Consider the following 24,802-nt stretch of genomic DNA (forward strand, 5'->3'; position numbering starts at 1 on the left):
TGTTTCGTTTATTTTCTCGTCAATCTGAGAGCTAGAGTCTCTGGTAGAGAATTCTATATCAGCTGACGGCTTCAAATGCCAGCATAGCATGGATAACTTGGTACTGGTTTCTATAAGAGCTTAGTCACCTAAAGAGGGTTAAAATAAGTTTTAATATTACGAGATAAATAATAAAATATTACTACAACTAACTTTTTGTAGTGTTTAAAATTATTTTGAAAAATCTCTAAGAAAATATCTTGGTAAAAAGATTCATTACAATCACTGGAAATAACATCACAATTACAACGTCAAACAGTTTACTAATATTTCTGATTAAATTAACCAACAGCAAGAGGCAATCTCTGTTGAGCAGTTGATTGCTAACTACGTTGGACTGTGTTTCCTATTTCCTTTTATTATCTATTTACTTTAATTAGTAAAATAATTATTAAATTAATTATTTCTATTAACTTCAAGCAAAATGTTATTTCCATATCATTTTCGTAATCTATACATAAATATAGTTTTGTGTCTCATATTCCAGCTAACGAATATTTTAATAAAAAATGTTTCCAGTGAAATGAGTCAAAAATATGTTGTTGCTAATGAAGATGAATTTAAAAATGCTTATGATCTTTTAGAAGTGCTCACGACAGAGCAACCTAAAAAATTAAACAGAACTGTAGTTACTCCAAAACCAATTGTTGGTGATTACTGGATGAAAAAAATGGGACATATTAGAGAAGATTTACTACGAATACAAGCTATAATAGTTAAAGATGAAGATGTTGAAGGACCTTGCAATCAAGGACATCAAAAAACGTAAAGATTTAATTTATTTAAAGACAATATTTTATTGCTATTTCCAATACTGATTATTTTATTTCATAGTCAACGTCGGTTCTTGATGTGTGCAGGATCTATTCTAAATAGGAATCGAATTTTAACAACTGCATCTTGTTTGCAGGAAGCAATCAATGTCAGGTACACTATTTGTTCATGACTAAGTGATGAGTTAGTTAATTCAACCGTTTATTTTTTCCAAATATTTGTACAACTGATTTTTTAACTAGGCATAATATTCGTGCACCTCTGTCTGTGGTAATTGCACCACTGAAGCCATCGATTCAAGTCATCAGGATAGCAGAGTATAGGATTCATCCAAAACATATCACCAACCCTTATAGTGCAGACAACCCAAAACATAATTTAGCAATTTTAAGTCTCGCGTGCAGAATTTCATCAGTTAATTATCATAAAATTGAACTGCCTACTCTACCTATGACACACATCTGTACGGAAGAAAATTGCATCATTGCTGTTTATAGACAAAGTGGTTACGTAAGTTAACTTATTGTCCAGAGTTGAATGATCAATAAAATAATTTTAAAAAAACAAAATTAATCCATGAACTATTCTATTTCTAGATGAATGTGATTTATCAAATTCTAGCTCCACAAATACCATCGTATGATCGACGTCGAAGGTCAATTATTGATGAATCGAAAGAGAAGATAAGTGAATTGAATAGAAAAATGAAAACTGATGTATTCTATGATGATTCAGATTTGAATTTATTTAAAAATTTTAGTGATCATAGAATTTTTAAACGATCAAGTAATGGATTAAGAGCTTGTCCTCAAACTGGTGCTGCTGTCATGGTTAATGATACTCAAGTATGAAATATTTATTACTTAAACAAATATTTTTATATAAGAATTCTTTCAATTCCTTTTTTTTTAGACTGCAATAATAGCAACTTCTTGTGATGATCGACAAGGCCATGAACCCTTCTTGTATACTGATCTCTATTATAATCAAAATTGGATCAACAGCGTTTTGAATAACTGGAATAAGCCAGAGTATACAGAAGATGAATCTTCAAGAGCAGATGTCAATAAAACTCATTCAACTAAAAATTGTGGAAACTGTATATTCAACTTCTACATATCAGTGGGTTGTAAAGGAGGAAAAGGAAATTGTCTAAAAAACCAAGGAATGCTTTATAATCAGCAACCAAAAATAATCCACAATACTCGCCAAGTATCCAATCAAGAATTTATGGAAGCTTGGTCAGACACTCAGAAGCCTACAAATTCATGGAGTAATTCTCGACGAGTTGGAAGTCATAATATTCAAGAAACTCTATCGAAACAAATGGATCGATGCCCAAGCAATTCACCTGGATGTTTACAATCATTAGCTGAAATGAATGAAATACATCAGAGAATCCCTACTGGTCAGGTGAAAGAAGAGGTAAACATGGCTAATGAAAAACCTACAAGACTCGTTGTCAATAATCCAGTTATGATGAGAGGTAGGAATTATTCACATGGAAATGATATGGATAGAATGTTTAGATACAATGGGCTACAAAATGTAGGTAATCGTTCATGGTTTCTGAGAAATCCTAGTAAGCCAATACAATCTCCTCAGAATATTTATGATGTCAAAGGTTTCAATAATAAAAAATTAATCCAAGAGGAAAGAAATAATTGGTTACGACGTAGACATGCTAATAATTACGTTAATCCACAAATAAATCATGAAAATCCAATAATAAAAGACTCTGAAGATATTGATTATTGATTTATTTATTTTGATAATTCATTATTTTATTGTAATTTAATTAAAGTTCAATAACATAAAATATACATTTGAATTAATAATTCATAATTTAAATAAATTTTTATAAGTAATACAATCCATGTACTTGATCATTATTAATCTTTACTATCTATTTGAGTTTTATTAAAAATATTGAATTCAATTGAATGTAACCTAGTTTAGCAATTTAATTAATGGCATATTTATTTTAAGTCAATACTGTTGAATAAAAAACGAAATATCTAGAATGATTAATTGATATTTTAATATTATTCACTTTTATTATTCTTACTGATTGTTATCTATCATAAAAAATCGTTTAATTAATTGATCGTTACTTCAGTATATCAAAGTTAATTAGTAAACTTTTTGTTTCTTGGTATCAACAGTGCTTGTTGACACTTAAAGAACATGAATAAGCAAAGCAATCACGATTGCATGTTTTTTTTTTTTTAATTACTGTGTACAACTTCATTGACTTCATTTTTTTTTAATTCAATCGAATTTCTTAAGTCTTGTGTAACTCGTTGGTTTTTAACGGAGTTTTTTTTATTCAAGAAATAAAAATTCTGAGATGTCATCGAGATGGAACATTTTAATGATATTTTTGTTTTTAATTGTTGGGAGTTTACAAGAATATCAACCTTACAAGTTGGATATAAAAAATAAATTTAAGTCGAAACAATGGCATGATGATCAGAGGATTGAATCAGACACTTTGCATCAATTAAACGAAAATGAAACCAGAGATTCAGCTTCAAGTGATACAAGGGAAGTATGTAAATTTAAAAGCTGCTCAGATAATCCTGTGATGATGACACGAGATTCGCCAAAGCAAAACACGTTTCTTTTGACTTTCTCTCAGGTCAACTTATCCAACAGTAACAACGTGTCCTTGGAAAACTCACGATCTTCAACTTTCTTTGATTTCAAGAAAAATTCCAAACAGAGAAAGTCCAATGTGTTTCCTAAAAATCCAACTTATCTCAATCAGACTTTGAGAAATGTTTTAAAAATAATTACCAAAATTTTAATGTCACAAAATCTAGGAATGACAAAGAGAAATGACATGATAGAAACTGGACACATTAATTTAACTAATGAACAATCTTTTGAAGCTACAACACAGTTGTCTTTGATGAGTATTAATGAAATAAACAGAAACAATGGAAGAAATGAAGAAATTAATGATATTTATGACAAAGTGAGTGCTAAATTGGGAGATTTTCAACCAGAAAATGAGAAGAATAATTTGAATAACGGTATTAAAAACCAATTTAAGCGACGAGTAAAACGTCGGATAAACTTGGAACGATGGATATCTCAAGAATATGAGGGTGAAGAAGAGATGATGAAGATGCATGCATTTATAGTAAGAGATGAAGTAATACCAAGTTGTTGTACTGCAGCACGATCCGTCAGGTTTATAGTCAATTTTATTATTTTATTATAAAACCGTAAAGAAAAATATTTTTTATTTACTTATCGCCAATTTGTTGGTTTTTTTTCCTCTTTAACATAGGTAATTATCGTTTTTTTTTCCAGCGCTACCCGTTATTTTATGTGCAGTGGTGCAATTTTGACCCTTACGCATGCTATTACAACGGCATCCTGCATGCTTTTTGCCGATTTATATGAGTATGTGTGTTAGTGGTTTTATATAGTCGATCGTAAAATCTCAAATTGAATTATTTATAACCTTGACCATGGCTCAACTTTTGTAGGAAACACATCAGGGCTGATCTGGCTGTTCTCGTTGGTGGATCAACATCTTCACCATATGTTATTAAAATAAATCATTATGAAATGCATCCTAATTATGTGTATGATATTGATGATCCAAATCACGCGAAAAATAATCTTGCCATACTGTTTCTTAATTGCGGGTAAAGTCTGTTATTATTATCAATTACTTACATCAACATTTTAACTCCTTTTATTTTAGTTTTAGCTTCATGATGGGAACTATCGTTCCTCCGAAGCTTCCACAAGGTATTTACGATGATGTTGGGCATATTTGTTGTGGAGAAAACTGTGAGATTATAACAATTATTCAAAAAGCTGACGTAAGTGGTCCAAAAAAGAAGCAAAAAAACAATTCCAACACTGATTCTTTTTTTAAATAATGTGTTTCTTCTTTCTAAAGAATCATCACGTTGCTAGAGTATTAAAAGCTAAACACATTCCACCACCAGCCCATGACCTAAATGATAATAACAAAAGACAGCACGATGGAAGACGCAGAATGAAAATGAGAAAATCACACAAAGTAAAAAGAAATGTATCCTCATGGATTCGATATAAAAGAAGCCCGGGTAAGCTTGCTGAAGCACCGTCCTTTCTATTTAGAGATTCCGAGGCTGCAAGCACTACTGCAATAAAAAGCACTGAAAAAAGTTCAAACTCTAAACGGGAAAATATTAAAAATATTTTGGATGAAATTGCTAATGCGAAAAAACAATCAGTCAACAATGTAACTCATGCAAAAAATAATACTCTGAATATTTTAACTGAAGATGGTAGACGAGAACTCATTCGTATGTATGTCATTTCGTAAGACTTTTACCTGCAGATAATATATTATTAAATGATTTTTATAAACTTATTTTACAGAGAGAATTGCAGCAAATTTATCGATGATCGACGAAAAATTATCTAAAGTCGATTGGATGAAAATAGAGCAAATAATGGAATCGAAAATTCCAAATGCAAACAAAGAAAAGATAGAAAAGTTTGCCAACAGTGTAGTTGATGAAACGATAAAAAGATTGGGAACAGTTATAGAAGTTGACGGAGAAAATAGTAAAATCGATGTTCAGCAGGTGAAAGAATTACCATCTGAGAGAAAGACTAATGTGTTCATGTCTCTTTTGAATGAAAAAGCTCAGCAAAATCGATCATTCGGTGATTTCACAAATATTTTCACAGACATTATAACCAGCCTATTGCCACCAAAAGGTGCTGATAAATTATCAGTATCATCTGACTTAGTTATAGAAGAACAAGATTTATCATTACCACCACCAAAATATATTAATTGTCCACCACTTGGTGCTCCAATTTTTAAAAATGAAACACTGGTAACATTAAAAAAATATATTAACAATTATAAAACACTTTCATACAATTATTTTATAACTGTCATTATTTTAGATGGTTTATAATTTATTCTAGATTGCTATGGTCGCCTATACGTGTGACGACGTCGAGAGCTGGGTACAATGGAAATACGTAAGCATCTCCAGAAACTTAAATTGGATTCGTCAAAGAATAGCAGTAGAACAAAAGCCTCCTCCAACACTGTGTGATTCTCCATTCAGTGGAGAAGAAATGAGCTTGGATCAATTAATTCATGGATCCAGAACATTAACAGCAAGAAAAAATTTGCCTTTCTTTCCAGCAGGTTTTGAGGATAATGAAGCTTACAGGATAATCAGAAATCAACTAAAAAAGGCAAAAGAAACTAAGAAATATGCACAAAATTTAGCAACCACATTATCAGAAACTGATGAAGTTAAAAATCGTGGATATTTACAGAATTCAAATCAAATTAATCAAAACTTTAAATGGCGTAGAGCAAAAACTGAATATCCAGCTCCAATTAATGTTAACTCAAACACTTGCGTGACAAAACCAGACGGCTCAACGGAATGTCAATCACTGTCTGAATCCTCCAAAGATCAATAAGAACACTATTAAATGCTCAATTTACCCCCAGGTTTCAGAGCAATGGCTATCCGATTAGGAAGCCCTCCATAAGGTCAATCTATTCAATAATTCGGACTTTGACTTGTGAATTACAAAGCCTATAAATTAAATTCCTGGAAGCAACACGATAAACTTCCTATTACTTACAAAGGCTTTTCTAAGTGTTCTAAAACTATGTATGCATAAACAAAGCAAATTCAAAGGCTGTCTATTTAGCAATATCACTACCAACATCTCGATTTACTTATGAATAACTTGGATGAATAGACGATCTCATCGTAGAATCTAATTTGTGGCTGCCTACATATCTATACATCTCAATATCATCGATGTAACAGGAGGCGATATATCCTGTTTCAAGATCTGATACACCATGGTATAACAAGCGTACTATGTTGTGGCTTCCCACGTGTAAATCATTAATGAATTGTGGTTACATTTCGGATAGGATGCACTTCCCGTCTTCCTGCTACTGACAGGGAAACTCAAATCTCAACTCAAACTATCACACCGCTTCGAATTACTTCTGACAATTTCCCATTACTCACAGCTTACAAAGAGAAACTACAAATTATTTTATGAGCTTAAATAGACTTGTTAGCTGATAATGAATTGCACAAATATGGTAAATCTACCTAAAAAAAATATTTCCTGTTTTTTAAGTTGAATTTTAGAATTTGTTTCAAACTTCCAAGCATCAAAGTTTTTTTTTCTATAACTTTATTAATGAATTTTCATAATTTATAAGCATATTCAATATCTAAACTAGTAAAATTAGCTATAAAATATTCATAATTTATGTACATTTAATCCACGAATTTTCTACATGAATGATGATGAGAAACAACTTGGTATGGTATCAAGAACTTTACATATTGATCAACACATTTAGTATTCGTTTGTTGTTCCATTGAGAAAAAAAAGTAATTTAAAATTTTTTGTGTAAATATAACTGTAGAATAAAAATGATTAAAGCTAACAGTGGTAGCAGAAGACAAACAAGCTCTATACTATTTACAAATGGAGTGCAGTTCTTGTTTATCTACGCTCAGAGGTATTTCATATTATCCACCCATATCCCATATTAGGTACAATTCACTGTCATTATATTTTTTAAAATTAAAAAGTAGAAATATATTTTTTGTCAACCATTATTGCTATTTTACTTACTCGCTTGTTTCGAGATACTGGAATACTCGATACACTGGACGGCGATACATGAAAAGATGACCCTCCACACGATCTACCATCATCCTAGAGTCTCTTCATTCGAACTTGAATACCAAAAACACTGACACAAAGATCGAGAGAGCAATCACTCGAACATCAAAGTACCTCTCTTATTTATTTTGATTGCATCACCACAATGATTGCAATCATTTAACAAACGTTTACTTATAATCACTCACTAGTGTTTATTTAGCCAATAATTGATGTATTTTTTAGTCTATGATCATTTTCATTGTGATTCAATTCAATCATTTCGCTGAAAAAACGTATAAGAAATATTATAAATAATATAAAACCGGTATTTGAATAATGAGAGGCAGGTGTTTGTGTGGACGGAAATATTTAAATCGATGGAGTTTGATTCAATCTTATCGAGTTTTGTTAGCTCTACAAATGTAACATAGTGTTATTCAATGCTTTGTCCAACAGCATTGATTATCGGGTAAAAAACCGATAGAATGTAATCACACCAGCTTCAACAGTCTATTATATTGTGATCAAGCCACCGCCTAGATGAATTTGCTTATACACACTAACCACTATTGGAAATAACAGTGTTGAACCTCCCTCTCCTGTTCTCTCTCTCTTTCACCCTCTCATCACAGTGAGGTTCAACGTTCCAAGATACACGAAACGTCGTTTCTCCGGTCAGTGCCCCCCTTCACAACGCGATCCTAAATTTACTCAAGGGAATCTCGACGCAATTTAGTCTCCGAAACGGCAGTTTAGAAACATGACTTTGATTTGCAACGAAAATGTAAACTTTCCGCAACAGCATATCACTAACTAACTTGATCTCCAAACATTCACAACACCAGTTGTCATTGGTATTATTTTTTTCTCCAGTTAATCAAATGGCCATTTTCTTTTCCTGAGGCTTATGTAATGCAGCTCAAGTTCTTATTTCGCATGATAAAACATCCAAAACTGTCACGGCAACAGCTTGAATAGGCACTCAAAAATAAGCCGACAGTGGAGGAGTTTTGAATGAGATAAAATCTGCGTCGTAATTTAGTCCCATAGAGTTCAAAGACTTTGAACACACACTTGGAAGCTCTTCCGGATGATGTTGAGAAAGAAGACGGCAAGTTTTTTAAGATCATTAGCACTTGGCAACAGAGAGAATAAAGTATAACGTGGACAACTGTTCAGCAACGTCCTGCCGATTCGAGGGAGCAGGCGCTCTGTTGGGTGCGGCAAAGCTGCGCCGCGACGCCGGGCGTCCTCCTATCCCTCCTCTAAACAGCAGTGAGCCTGAAAGCAACCGTTCGCACCGACAAACCTTTGTGTCTTTCTCTTTCTAATGCTATCACCAAGACACCAGGATACCTATTGTATATCTCTCTCCCTCTCCACAACCAAACCAGAGTCGATTGGCCACGTATCCCCTGATGTTCAACGGTGCGCGCGTAAATGCGCAACCCTCCTGCACTACTACCACAAGGAATGTTCAATGCCAAGCGTACTAACGCCAAACAGGGGAGGATTCAAAACCGTGGAATTTGTGTATTTTGATGCACCACGTAATATATCTGATCATGAAAATAGTTTTATGGTATTAGATATTGATTTCTGATGTACCTGCTGTCAACATCAGGAAGATTATCAACTTTTTATTTTAATACTCTTGATTCTTAACTCAATTCTAGTTATAATAAATGACAAAGTGAGCTTGTTAAGTCTTTAAAATTTAAAACTATTTATCAACTACCAAGGATTACAGGTAAAAAATAATTACGTTAAATTCTATGGTTAACCCTTTTTCTTCACAATTAGATTCAAAAAACGATAATCAGAATATTTAATTTCGCTAACACTATTAAGGGATCCCTCCAATGTAATTAATACCTCAGGTAAAGTAAGAAATTGACTTTACATCACTTATCAAGTTTGAAAATGCCTGAGAGCATGAAAAAAAATTATTTTTCAGCTCACCAGGAGCTAATGATAATTGTAAACAATTGAGATAAATTGAAATAAAGAGAAAACTTTAAATTGTCAATTTTTGTACGTGCCATTGATCTTTTAGGGATATTGAAATGCTATCGACAATTCAATGTAAATGAATGAAAAATAATAAAAGTTTGATTAAACCATTTAAAGCAAACTTTTAAATGTTCCTGTAGAATTAATTAATTGAAGCAGATATAGTCTCATTACAAAATACTTTGATGTTTCAACTTTTGCATATTTTTATGTACGTTTATTCAGAAATAAAAGGGGTGTTCATGAATAAAAAAAAAGACAATTACTTTTGGCGACGATTCATGTACAAAAGAGCTTTGTGAATATATGGAAAACGATGCGTTCTACGAGTACATTCTTTTGATTGCAATTTCGTGTTACAGTTTTTTGTTCAACATATTCTGACCTTTTTGTCAATTACTTTTTAATTCTCTTGTGTATATAGGAATACAATAATCGTTGGAGACAAAAATAAATTGGCGAATAATTCTATGAAGAAGAATTTAAATAAACTAAATAACTTTAAAGTTACAAAAAAAATTATTTTTATGAATGTGTTTTCCTTTTTGTTATTGAACGTAAAAAATCTATAAAATTTTTGCACACAACAACTTTTCTATTTTATTGGTCAACAATTTTTACAACTCTCCAAACTTCTGGTCTGCACTAGACAAAAAAATATTGATTCAATCAATAGGAAGGATTTGAAATATTCGTAATTGAATATTTTATTAAATTTAATTCCAAAAGAATATTTAATTGCAAATATTTAAAACTTGGATTTTGCTAGTTGCAAAAAAATATTACTCATTCGCATTGAATTTTTTTCTCAGAGTCCATGTTGTCAAGGACTCTAGAGGAGGTTATTGGAATATTGGCTCAAGTCTCGATATTTCCGCATGTTTGAGCCTTTACATAATCTCAGGGGCAAGGGACAGAGAGATGTTAATTAATGAACAATTTGTTAATTGAAGCGGTCAGACGAGAAATCGATCATTGTTACAAGACCCCAACTCGCACCCAGATTCTGCTCATAAGGGGATATCATGTATCGTGTATGAAGTGTATATGTGTGTATATATCATAAAGAAAATAATGGGCAACCCCTGATATTGTGACCAGAACAGAAGTCGCTCCGCCTTCTCTGTCGACAATCCATGATGATGTTTTTTGTCCGACAATTATTTGAATGCACCTTGAAATACACTCATATTTCATTCGTCTCATTGTCGAGTTGTGTAAGTTAAACCGGGCGTTACTATCCCTCATTGTTAGAGTCTTTGAACGTCAGAAAACGGGAGGTTTTATTCATGATGTTACCCACCATCACAGCTCTCTTGTCTCCTCTGCATGAATTTTTGTCGCAGCATCAGAGCTAATTCAATCATATATTTGGAACTTTGTGATGTTATTCTTTGTATAAAGATCATCTCAGATGTACTAAAAGTAGTTAAAATGTTTTTTTGAAGACGACTTTCCGATGAAAAGAGAAAAAAATTCGTAGAAGATGGGTGGGAAAAATCAACAAATCAAATTAAAGAGGACTCGACTGCGAAAAGCACACTCATTTTTGTTTGTCAGAATTTTTGTATACAAAAAAATTGTCAATTCATGTAGGGCGCCAGAGGTAAATTTTTATTGCGTGGGATAACAAGGAATAATAATCATATAAAACATACAATTCTACGCTAGGAGAGAATAAATGAAATACAAATTCATGGTAATCGATCACGACTGTTTTTTAATATTTCAAATATATTTTTATGTCAATTGAAGAACCATTTCCTGGTGAGCATTTTGAATTATCCATTTGCATGGTTCCGCAAGATAATTATCTGCATCAAACAATGCTTTGTAGATTCAAAATGAACAATAGTGTTTCATAATTAACTTCAAGTATACTATTCTGCAGATATTTACCATAATAGATGAATTAATTACCTTATAATATATTATCAACTAAAATAACAATCTATCTGTTTGGATTATTTTATTTCAAACATCAAGTCTTTCTACATCTACCATAATTCATTTAGACACATAAAAAATGAAAGAGAAATATTTCATTTCATATGAAATGGAATCAACTAACTGAAAGCCATATTCCAACATTCGTAATGAAAATAGCTTAAATTGTACCTTTGCTTTTTATTTGGCTAAAAATATTTTATCTACATATTAAATTGATTGCTTTATTTTTCTTTCAAAAATATATCTGAACTACATCAACATTTAAATAAATACATTTATTCATTATTAAAATGATAAAATATTTATTTTCCCTTCACACAAGTTTTTAAAGATTCTTTTCAACAAGATTATTTAAAAACTAAACATTTACAGTGTTTAATGCCATAAACAGACTCTAGCAGCTTGATAGACGAATTTTAAACACTTTTTGTTGTTCATCAAAATACTACAATTATTTATGGTGCTCAACATTATAAATATTTAAATGTTTTTTTGCAGTAAATTTTTCAGTTAATTTTATTTAATTTATTGTTATAATTATAATAATTATTAAATTCATGTACATTATAATATAAATAATTATAATTCATTTACTAGTACACTTGAGTGTGTTAAAATAAGTCATATCGATTCGCAAATATAATTTTCCTTCAACTAATTATGTCTCTCCAACCTTATTAATCTTCAATCCACATTTTCTTTTCAATGCAGGAAGTTTTGAAAATCTCGTTCAAATATTAGTCTAAAAAGTTTCTCATTACCACAATATTTTCATAACTTTGTAACAAAAGCTATCCAATACCGAATACTGTTGTGTTAAAATTTCAAGTTTACTCCAAAAGAGAAGTAATTCGTTAATTTAACTTTCCTTCCTACATAAACTGTGGTAACATATTTTATGAATTTTTTTTTAATTCAATGCCATCTCAACTCTTTCGGAAACATTTTGCACCCCTATTCAAACGTACGAAACCAGTTGTAGAGCATATATTCCCGAAAATATATAGGCAGAAGGGAGAGAAACTAGTTTGTTACGTTACTAATGGCAACGCGACTAAAGTAAACGTAGAAAATCCAACATACGTTTATGCAGACTATCTAATCATACAAAAGGTAAAGAGGCCGCTCGTTTAGCACTGTATTGATCGACTTAAAAATCAAATTAAATGTCTTCAAAAAGCAAATTAGATTTCTTTTTCATTCTCAATAGATGTTTAGAATTCAGTAAAATTTTTATAATGATGTATCTTTTGGCCTGTAATAAATGCTTCTAATTTATCTCATTAATGTCGTTAAGCTGGCATGAAAGTCTATTAAATTATTTTTATTCCTCGTTTGCTATTCATCAAATGTAATTGATAGAAATATATTTCTCCAACAGAGTTTTCTGTATATATAGATAAATATCAGTATAAATTTACTAAATCTTGTTTTTTTTTTCAACAATATTGCATAAATGGTTTTTAAATTAATTATTGAATTTCGTTGAAATTTTTTTCCTCTGCTCATTCAAATAATTCGCAACATACAATGAAAAAAACTTTTAAAGCGGAAATTTTTTTCTCTCAAATATAAAACTGTTTTGCAGTTTATAATTTTTTCATCAGTTGCTAGTTCTCTGTCAGCAAAAGAAAAATGTCCCGTTATTATTTTATTTAAAATAAATTTGCAAATAAATTATAGAATACTTGAAATATTTAAATAATTTATGATGAAAGAGTTAATGTTATTAATAGTTTTTTTCTGATATAATCAAATAAACTACGATCTAGCAGGAGATCTTTGATGATGCTATGTTGATAATCAGCTTATTCAGTAATTCAACATTTCAAATCCTCGATTTATTGATTAAATATGACGATCGTGTATGCAATAAAGGATTAAGATTATTGTGAATTGAATAATCCTTCAATTCAATATTTATCGTTATCTTAAGAAACCATCTTTATGATTACTAAAACATTCAATATCAAGTAATTAGGTAACTAATCGATTTGACATTACCTCTATGTTTACATGATAAAACATGCCATTAAATTACGCAATGATGCTTCACAGTTGAATGCAAAAGTTTTCATTTCTTTTTTGTATTAAATTTTTTACAAGTTGGTAAGGAGAGATAATGAATGTGTGTGGGTATTTTGAATACAAAGTTTACTAATTGAAAAATATTTGAATACTTGAATAATAGTAAAATAGCACATTTAACAATATTATTTAAATTTTAAATTACAAGCGCCTATAAATGAAGTGGTTCAGCATTAAAGACGTGGGAATATGCAGTGTGCACGTGAGAAAAAAACGAGATAGATAACCAAGTACTCCGGAATTGTATAATGGTCGGGCACCCTCGAAAATAGAGGACCAAGACCCTTCTCAAGATACCCTCCGCTGATACGTAGAACTGGGTGACAGGATATAAACGCTTCTCCTGAGTATCGCGTGTATATAGCGAATGCAGTAAAGTTACTTGGCACGAGCCGTAACGGACCTTTGTGCGGTCCAATCGACATAATTAACATAACGAAAGATTCCCCGGTGGTTATTGATTTTCTCTTTGACCCTCTTAGTTTTATTTCCGGCCCTTTTAGCTGTTATTTCATGGAAAAATTTTTCACGCTAGTTCTTTGATTTGCTTTTATTATAAATTAAGTGTACTGAGAAAAAAAATCAACTGTAAACAATAAATATTGTATTTAACTGATAAAATAACAATTTCGAATAGTCGTAATGAAATATTTTTTAGGAATTAACATGGTAATAATTTTATAAAACCAATTCTGATTGTTACTTGAAATAATAAAAAAGTAATTCATTAAAAAAATACTTAAAAAAGAAGGTAAGATTATGGGCCACTTTTTTTTTTATTAAATAACAATTTATTTTGTTAAATTATTACCAATTGTCACTTTTTTAAGTTTCTGTTTATTGTTTAGAAGTTATTTTTCAATATATTTGTGGGTTAGTTGATGAAAGACCTACCATGCTCGCAAAATAAACGAAAGGACCATAATCCTACCTTCTCTATTTATTGTACTCGATTATTTTAAATAGAATTATTTTAGTATTAGTTTATTTTAATCTTTCATTTAATTGATCTTTTTTTATTTAATTTATTTTATTAATAGATCCATGGTATCTCAGCAAGTGAAAATTAATCTAATGTCACTTGTACTTAAACTTGTCATAATCTTAATTCAAATATCAAGCAAAATTTCATTAAATTCAATAAAATATTTTATTGCGAATATTTCAAATTATTTTTATTGATTGAATCAACATTTTTTCTTATAGAAGAAATTTTTTTTCTTAATGTATAATAAAGAAAATATCCTGTGCCTAAAATATTATCCATGACTTAAAAGCAGAAGTCTATATTTTTAAAAATAATTGTATTCACTATTGAAGAATGGAAAATGTTCTTTTATATAAAAGGAAACTTTTATCATAATTTTTTTATCAACTCCGAACTATTTGATATCGCATCCTTTCCTGAATGACGTAAATTTTCCAAAGTTACTTTCAAAGTTTATTTTCTAAATAAAACATCAGATTAAATATTTCAAACATTTTTAATTGAGTTTTAAAGTTGGTTGAACTGCTGTTGTGTCTTTCAACTGAGCCAAGATTCTCTAAAGCGAACTTTCGACGAGAATATTCCCTCGGATGACTAACGCAAAAACGAGCAATTACGATGGTGGCTATAATCGAGCGTTACGGCCTTCTCCGGATTCATGGCACTGAAGAACTACTACGTTTAATTCCCTTTACATCAGCAAGCGAAATATTCAAAGCCAGATAAAACCGTAATATCAGAAATTGATAAGAACTTTACGTTCACAGTATCAAAAAGAACATCATTCAATCATAACAATAAAAATATATTTCACTCACTCATTTCAATAATCGTAATGCGTCTTAAAGATTATTTATTATCCACATCATGAAAGGTTAAATAAGTGATAAAGACAATGCCGCATCGTTTAATTATTGAAACAAAAGTATCGACAAGTTCATCGTACGATGAGACGGATGTGTGCACAGTGTCAGAATACATGCGGCTGTTCAATGAGTTATTCTATAGAATTAAATAGCAAGTATGTAGATAACATTGAAGCATATGCTTTATTAGTTATCTAAAGTCTATAAACATTGTTGGCTACCAATTTTTAAGAAAAGTCGAGTGAAAAGAAAGAAAAAAGGAGTTGAGAAAAATTAAACATTCATTTACGTTACTTCCTGTCTGGCTTTTATAGGGTGGATTATAAGTACACCATAAGCATTGAGTTATGTTTATTATGTATGGACATGTATATATGTATAGCTATATAAACCAACGCATTCGCGAGCGTAGCGGTTATTTGGTAGACGTGTCACCTCGTGAGTCTGGCTCAACTTCATAATTATGCCGTTGGCATATCTTTCGTGCATCCGCAAAATTCTACTTTATTCGCATCAATAAAGGCATCTAAATTCCTGTCTTTTATTTTCACATTTTTGACTAATTTTTATATCCTTCATTTTCAAGGATACTCACTTCATGAAGCCTTTTTTGGCAATATATCAGACTTCATGTCCGGAAATAAAAATAAAAATCATTCGGAGAGGAGAGAAAAATCGTATAAATTTACATGACACAGACAAAAAAGCCTGTGAATTTTTTTTTTAAGAAAAAATGGTTAAAAAAAAAATATTGTTAATATTATTTATATTGATTTGTTTTCATAAACAACAAATCAAGTGCATAGATAATTATTAGCTTGGATATTTATTTTAAATGACTTATCGCAACTGAAGTATCTTTTCCTCAATCAAAGATATCAATAAAAGAGCAACGGAATTTTATATTCAATGAGATTGCAAAAAAGATATTAAAGTAAAGAGAGAGAGAGAGAGAGTTCTAGATGATTAGTAGTGATGACCTATACAACATAATCGAAGCAATTGATTGATTTCTCTTTCCCAAACATCAAAATTCATCATTACAATTTATTTAGCCCAACATTGATTGGTAATGACTGAAGAGAGCTCAAGTGAAATGCGATAATTTTGATGAGTGTATGCACAGACGTGCGTATAAAGGATTTACCCGTATGTAGACATGAACGATGATATGAACACCATTAAAACGTATGTGAAGAAGATAGAACCCTGGGCCACATCACGTTTGCATATGCATTTATAAATAGACGCATTATTGAATTACGTTTGAAATGCAAATTGGAATCTTCATCAGGTTTCCTGACTGAAAAGACTATCACTACATCAATCATATATCAATTTACATTCCATGATAGGACACAATTGTGATTCATCAAACATTTTTACACTTTGATCATTTATTATCTTCTGCACATCTGTAATCTGTGACTGTATCTAAATTCGATATTTTAAAGGGATAATCTGCTTCGTAAAATAGTGGTTTGCGTTTACATCATTTATATTAGCATAAATTCTTTGAAGTTTTGATATGAGATTGAGAATTTCAATCAATTTATTTGAATAAAATTATTTCTTTCATCAACTAAAAAAAATTGGTTAAATAATTAATAAAGATTTCTTTTATTTATTCCAAAACAATTTTTTGGAGTAATTTATTTATTTGCATTTTATTCAACAAATTAAAAATGAAATTATATAAATGAAAAATATTAATATTATCATTAATATATAAATTGAATAAAATTATTTCTTCTATCAAATAAAGAATTAATTGAATAATTAATAAAAAAAATTTTTATTTACTCCAAAAAATTATGTTTCGGAGTAATTTATTTATTTGTATTGTATTGAATAAATTAAAAATGAAATTAAATAAATGAAAAATATTATGTTAGTATTATCATCAATATATAAATACGGCGTCATATATTACGATATTTTATCACATCCAACATATTAAGCGGAAGTATTTCTATTTTTACTCTGACCACGATCGCGAAAAAGACCAAGTTTCTTTTATTTCATCACAGGCTGAATAGATTTGCATAGAGGAAAAACAAAAAGAGAAAATCAAAGAGTAAAAGAGTTGGGATGAATACGAAAGGCTCTCAGGAGAGAAACATCGTATGAGCAACTGTTTGACACCTGCACTAGTGTCACTTGGGTCGTATCAAAGGTTCTGTGAATCGATTCACCGTAGATCCTACACTAGCTTCCGGGCATACCTCAAATTCCGTTTCACCGTTATAACATTACATCACACCTATCTCATTTTATTTTCATTGTCTTCTTTTTCTAGCTTTTTGTTCAAGTAGTTATCGATTGTGAAAAAAAAAAATATAACAAAAATTATTTTCATTTGTGCATGATTTACAAGCATAAAACAAGAACCTGTTCGATCAGATAAAAAAGATCATTAGGTTAAAAATTTTCTGCTTAGGTAATTAGAAAAAGCACATTTGAAAGATACCGAAAGATGATAAGGGTTTTGGGAGCATCTACCTGACTCTAAATTGAAGTGCACGATTATATATATATATATATCATGAAGCTGACTAAAAAGGAAAAAAAATAGAAGAAGAAGAAGAAAGCCCCGCAGGTTAGAAGAGTTTAAATAAATCTCCAGTTGGATTTCCTCGAAAACTAACTAACATGTCAGGAAAATGTACACAAATCTTTCTAGCTGCACATTTTCTTAATCCCTGAAGGCACTTAGGGCAAGTATACGAAGATAACGATTTATAAAAATTGAATTTTAAGTGACTTAAAATACCAATTATCTACTGTAGAAGAGTTTAATATTATACATCAAACGATGTTGATCGACCTGGTGATTCTCACCAGTATATTATAACTACTTTAGGCCTCTCGTTATGACGTGGGAAGACGGTTGGCCATGGTATACAAAGTATGGTAAAAATACATTTAGTATTTTTGGCCAGACATAGAATGTATACCACCACGTTGCATACGCGAACAACGACCTACAGCAGCACTAGCAGAAGCTCTTTCTTTTACACTCCTTATTTCCCCTCGTAATACACCATCACATTAACCATATATAAACGTCATTAATTTTATGGAGCTATATTTTCCTCACGTTCTTAGCAATCTTCTTATTCTTTTATTTTCCAAATGTACGTCTTTGACTTTTACGACTACACCTTTTACATTTCCTTACTAGATTACATCACTCTCACATTAAGGGTGCGAAGAAGCTTTTCATTCCCACAATCGAAATATACACCTAGATATGTACCAATGCATCCACTTCAATTACCTTGATCTATAGGATTAAGTTAAGAAAAAAATATCAATCACGTTTTAACTTTTAACTACAACATTCACAACCGTATTTCTAAATACCAAAGGGCCAATCTTAATATCTTCTATTCACATCTCTACTAAACTAAAACGAAAATTCATCGCAATCAGAGCACAAATATTCATTTCAAATAACATTTAATTTCAACAATTGGGAGCGGTATTATCAGTCTACAAATGACAAGACAATCACTACACACTACTTTATGATACACCTTTGTCTTGATAGAAAATTTTCTGATAAACCTTTTTCAACAGTCTCTACAAAGAATGGGATTTTCTTTCATCCCCTAAGTTGTTGACAGCCACTCCTTTCTACTAAGATATTACCTTTTTTTTTGAAAGCAATTGACTTTTTTAAATGTATTGTCACAAGCACTCACACAGCTATTGAAGTTCATAAAGAGCCTATGTCATTATACCGTACAACCCGACGAATAACGTTGAGGGTTTCGTAATTAAGTAGGGTGGGATAAAAAACAGAATAAAAAAGGTATTGGATGTGACCACACTGACTGCGAAAGAACTACTGTCTCTCTACATGCATACAACTCATGTTCATCCTCTGTTTTCTGTCTTTTACTAACCTACCATCTCCCTCTACTCCATCGTCCTACTCTGTCCCACTTGTTCTTTAGAGATATACACCGCTGGCTTATCGTTACTCCTCACTTGCACATGTTCTATAACTATAAGTAACGCCCTCGCACACCCGACTGCTCCCTTATCCGTTTGCATGAGACTTCTTGCTCTCTCTCTCTTACTCCTTCTCTTTATCTCTCGAAGGTGTGGATAACAGCAAAAATATGTTTTTATTATTATCTAGGATTTAAATTATGCTTTTCAAGTACTCGATACATTTTTTGTGCTCTATATAACGGTATGTATTAGTTGGAGATAGAGAAAAGCTTCCTTATAAAAAAAAAATACAGTGTTTTATTTTATACTACTGATTTGTTTACCTTTAGATTATTTTTTATTTAAATATTTGACGAAAGTTAAAAACAAAACGATATTACCTACTGTCAAGGAGTTATTAAGCTTATTATATTTTAAAATGATTGCGATTTAATTATTTTCCGTATAAGGGGAATAATTTTCCGTGATGATTTTTTGAAATTTACATTTTATATTCTATAATGAAAGGTTTATATAAGACAACTAGTACTTTTAATCGGCTGTCACAACTTGTTGAAAAAAAAAACAAAAAATAAAATTTGATTCTGATGAAATTTTTAAATAGCAGAAGAATTTTTCATATTCATGACATGTCGGTCAAACTGATCAAAGTCAACGAGTCAGAGTCTGCACGAAAATCAATTATCGTCACGGAATCGGTATCAGATAACAGGGTATAATAGTTCCGGACCATTATTATTTAAACTAAAGAGATTAGAATATCGATACATATTTAATGCGTATATATGTACTTATATCCTCGAGAAGTAGTTAGCAATACTTAACCACCGTCACGAACAATATGACAGTGGCTCGCGTCTTCGTCGAGTGTGTCAGTTTAGTTGAGTCATATTTTTAAACCAACGACCAACGCTTACAGCGTACAAAGAAAAGACAAGACAACGAATAACATGATGATGATGTGCGTGTAAAACCCTCCTATTGCCTGGAGGCCACGTGCGACTCGCTACTTTACGCCAATTTGCGCACTCTCGTCTTTCTAAAAAGGATGTTCCTCGTGCAACTAATCACACGAGAAAGAGAAAACTTATGTGCGTAGGTATTAACTGATATGAGCTCTTAGCTAATAATCCAGAAAGTACAATAACTATTGCAGTGAGAATTTTTTAACCGGATTTCCTCGTTTGTACAAATTACTGCTATAAGTATTTTAAATGCTAATTCTTAAAAAAAAAATCTGCAGATTAATTATCTTCAATGTGTCAGAGCAGCTATAATTCAGGGGAGACCTTTTATATACAAAAAGAAAGCTCTGTTGGAGTCAGTCAAACAGAAAGAGGGTCTTGAGTTCATTTTTCTAATGTAAAATATCAGAAATGTTCAACTTTTGAAGTGATGATCATTGAAACTTGATCACTAATTTACTGGAATAAAACGTGGATTATTTTCCTACACTGAGAAAAAATAATTTTCGCTATAAAAAAAAAGTTAATTTAATCAATTAAAATAATTGGAAATATTCGCAATAAAATATTTTATTAAATTTAATTAAATTTTTAAACAAATATTCCATTGTGACTATTTAAAATTTTTATTTTATAAATTGCAAGAAAATTACTTGTTCACAGTCCATTTTATTTCTCAGAATAGATTGAAAAAATTAATATAAAATTTTTCTGTACATTTATTTATTGTTAATGAATATTGTCTAAAATAAACTAAACTCATTCTCTGAACAAATAAAACAGGATGAACTTCTTTGATAATTTTTTCCTTTATGTACAGACTAAATTTCATCAAAATGACTTTTATTCTCTCATAAGTTACCTACCACTGCAAACATTGTAAAAAAATATTTATTATTAATTTTCTTTCTACATCATATATCCTCCAGAATGGTGAGAGTCTCCATTCAATAAAAAAATTTTCAGGTAGCTAAGTTCAATAGAGATTTTCAATAAAGCTTCAAAAGACACTTGAATACTTGGTGGTAACCACATGTACAAAGAAGAGACTTCTCTTATATTTTATAAGCCGCGAAGTCTACAGCAAATATAATAAAGCAATAAAGTAGGTTAAGATAAAGATAAATAAAGACAACGGAATAAAGCATAAGGTTAAATAACCAATAAATCATAAATATTTGTAATGATTTGATGTAAATGGTTCATTCGGTAATTGAATCAGGTAAAGATGCGAAACATGATCTCATAGATGACTGACAAAAGGCAAATGAGGCATCAAAGATAACGGACAATAGTTTTTTATCATGATAACCAGCTTTTCCGATCTCACGAACAAAGCAGCAGGTGGAAAACTCAAGACGGCATTGAGTTTATCGAGTCGTTGCTAATTACCGTGGTAAAATGACTGATACAATCTAGCATGTGAGTGCACATCAAAAAGGGTTATCGTGGCAGACTTTCAGCTGGTAATGCCAGACGCATCGTCTCATTCCAACGGAAATGCGATGAGAAATTCCAAGTTTCACTGCATCTTACACTTTACAATGTAGGATTTTATTTATTCCCTATCTGCTTTCTATTCTTTTACTTTTTATTTATGATCACTTGTCTATACCATTCATCCTACTTGAAATTCAATTATATTCCTCAAGTTACGATCGTTTAAGAGAAGAATAGAAACTGAGAGAAAGAAGATAGAGTTAAAAATCAAGATGGATCATCTGTTATAATGTTGGAATAATAAAAGAATCAACTCACAATCGTATTTGTGCTGAAACCAAGGCTTATAAAACATTCTCAAATTTAATTATTGCAATCAACTCATTAGGAAGCTTTATTTCAAATTGTGTGTTCACTGCATTACAAATCTTATTGTTCCATAATTGTTTAGAAACTACGCATTTGAAGTGTTTTATTACGAAAGATTTGAATTTTTGTGGATTTTTAGTAGTTCTTATTGGTTATAATTTTCATAAGCAATCGAAACTTTAGGTCCATATTGAATTCTCTCAACAATAATTCGATGCAATCGCAAAGATAAAACCAGACTTCAATTTAGCACCAAACGGTCAATTAAACTCTCGCCTTAACAATCTATATCGCATTTCGAGCACTGGAATTCAAGAGATGCTCAATCATGATCAATTGCGTTTGTTTATTTTATGCATACCAAGTTCATTTCTGCCATCTCAGTTCTATATAATATTTTTTCCTTTAAATTACAGAATTATAGGAAAGTAGAAAAAAATTATTTCTTTTTTTTTAAGAAAAATCTCCACTAGCATTAAGAGCACTTGAGAGCAATTGATTTTTTTTTTAAATTTACAGTTATAATAGCATAAGATTGATGCTGAAGTTGAATAGTGATTTTCAGAAATAGAATTGAAGCTAACAACATTGCAAATTCAATCACTTAACAGTTGAATGTATTAAATACTCGTCACATGATAATTCCATGTGCATAGATGACGTGATTTCAGGGCTTTTTTTGTATCCTTGACTAAGAACTGTTCAACTAAAACGCTCTAATTAATGAGACTTAAACCGTGTTATTATTCATCTGGTTCTTTATATAATCTAGGACAATAGACAAGTTTTTTGATACAACCATAAGCAATTTTTTAACCTTAATAGTTAGCGAATAATTTTATAAATTTTATTTGTTACATGCACATGTATAAAAATAAAAGTTTCAAACCACGAGTTATCAAACAGTTTACTCTAAAAACTTTCTGTAGAAATTTGCCGCACCCAAATATCATTTTATTGGAAATTTTCGTGAGAACTTTTAAAAATATCAGAGACAGGAAATTTTAGATCTATGTCCCGAGGGTTTGATCCACATAACAACTTTAACTGTCAAATGGTTGAGTGTGAGGAAAATTTTTTTAGAGTAGATAAAAATTAGAGCTAAAAATTTTTAATTTTTTTTCAGTTAAAAAAATTTAGAAATTGATTAAAAAAAAATTATCTCAAAATATTACAAAATAATCAGCAGAACTTCCCACGCAAACAGGACATTAAAAAAATGATAAAAAACTCATAATATTTTTACAGATTGTACCAACATTTTTTACGACCAGTTGTATCTTACAAATGTTACCAATATTATCAACATAGAATTCTTCGTGAATCTAAAAACAAGTTTTTTTATCAAAAGAATTAAACATAAATATAATCAGTCAATAAACAAATTAATATTTTCATTTTAAAAATGATTAAACTATCATCATTACTATAAATTTCTTCTACAATTCATTGAATCAATAACGCGATAAATAAACCATATTAAAAACATTATTATCTAATGGTCATTATATATTACTTACTATCATATAAAATTTAATTAACCATCATAATATGGTGCATCTGATAATTACACTCTATAAAATAAATCAAACGTTTCCAGAGCCATAAAACGTAAAATTAATTAATGAAAAAAAAAAAAAAAATAGAAAAAATAAAACAAAACTTAAATACTCATTAAATTACGATTATTTTGTTTCATTCATTTTTTAATTATCTAACATCATTTAATTTTCATTAATTTAATTCAATTCACATGATCCATTTAATATAACGTTATCATTTAACAGCTACTTTATAATGTTTAATAACAAAGTGTATAAATATTTAATGAAATAATATCAGTATTAACATTTTTTAAAGATGAAGAATGCAAATATTTTTTTGTACTAACAGTAATCGAAATCAGACGATGTCGAATTGCATATTGAGTAAGAAAATTGAAACGTATTTCCCATAGTCACGAACATACCCTTGCTGCCAATTACTGCGTGTGAAATCGATTGCGCAATCAGAGAAGGATTATCGAATTTATCTCAATTTCCGTACGGACACAAGACACGAAGGCGAGAAAAATTACTGTGAGGAATGGATTATAATTCTGAATGCTTTTACGCCATTTGAATGAACTGCAGCTTTGAATTCATCATATACAATCAATACAGGAAATAAAATGTCTTCATGTCTACACATATACGTAAACGTCAAATGTCCTTACATATATATGGACATTAAACATGTCTACAGGTATACATACAGACGACTGCATCAATAGAAATTGATGCCAGAAGCGTCAGAAAATAGAAAATAAGATAGAACTGCTATGCTTAGTGTATATCTATACAATACACTTTACTAGAAACCTCAAAAAAAAAAATAAAAGGAATGCTTGCACCATGACATTTCCACTCGAATGAAATGTGCAGAAGTTCGGAAACAGAATGAGACCGAAATAGAAAAAAAAAAAACTTTTATGTCTCAAGAACTTCAGAGCATCGAACCAAATATGTTCTAGTACACAATAGAAGCAAAGTTTGGATCACAGGTGTATGAATGGAATATTTTAGATTTAAAAATTCTTTAAATTCAGTAAATAAATATTAAAGAATTTGTCTCGATCAATATACTCTTCAATAGCTAATAATTTCTTATCGAACTTCAAA

The 24,802-nt window shown here is 30.4% G+C and overlaps 1 protein-coding gene across 1 annotated transcript; it reads left to right on the forward strand.

Moving 5' to 3' along the window:
• The first annotated feature begins 444 nt into the window (after positions 1-444).
• LOC118073983 (uncharacterized) lies at positions 445-6,926 on the forward strand. Its single transcript, XM_035094810.1, has 12 exons — positions 445-804; positions 874-966; positions 1,056-1,323; positions 1,410-1,658; positions 1,726-2,570; positions 3,133-4,011; positions 4,135-4,227; positions 4,314-4,475; positions 4,535-4,655; positions 4,736-5,126; positions 5,203-5,669; positions 5,764-6,926. Exons 1-12 carry the CDS (start codon positions 464-466, stop codon positions 6,274-6,276), a joined length of 4,422 nt encoding a protein of 1,473 aa, XP_034950701.1. The 5' UTR covers positions 445-463; the 3' UTR covers positions 6,277-6,926.
• Positions 6,927-24,802: the final 17,876 nt, after the last annotated feature.

The sequence above is a fragment of the Chelonus insularis genome, unplaced genomic scaffold, assembly GCF_013357705.1.
Source record: "Chelonus insularis isolate UGA/USDA-ARS -01 unplaced genomic scaffold, ASM1335770v1 scaffold_714_pilon, whole genome shotgun sequence".
In the NCBI taxonomy this organism is placed as follows: Eukaryota; Metazoa; Arthropoda; class Insecta; order Hymenoptera; family Braconidae; genus Chelonus; species Chelonus insularis.

Coding starts and splice junctions, on each gene's coding strand:
- LOC118073983 (XM_035094810.1), top strand. CDS start 464: ATGTTATTTCCATATCATTTTCGTAATCTATACATAAATATAGTTTTG. Junction 2,571..3,132: donor TCTGAAGATATTGATTATTG/ATTTATTTATTT, acceptor TTTTTAACGGAG/TTTTTTTTATTCAAGAAATA. Junction 4,656..4,735: donor CAATTATTCAAAAAGCTGAC/GTAAGTGGTCCA, acceptor TTCTTTCTAAAG/AATCATCACGTTGCTAGAGT.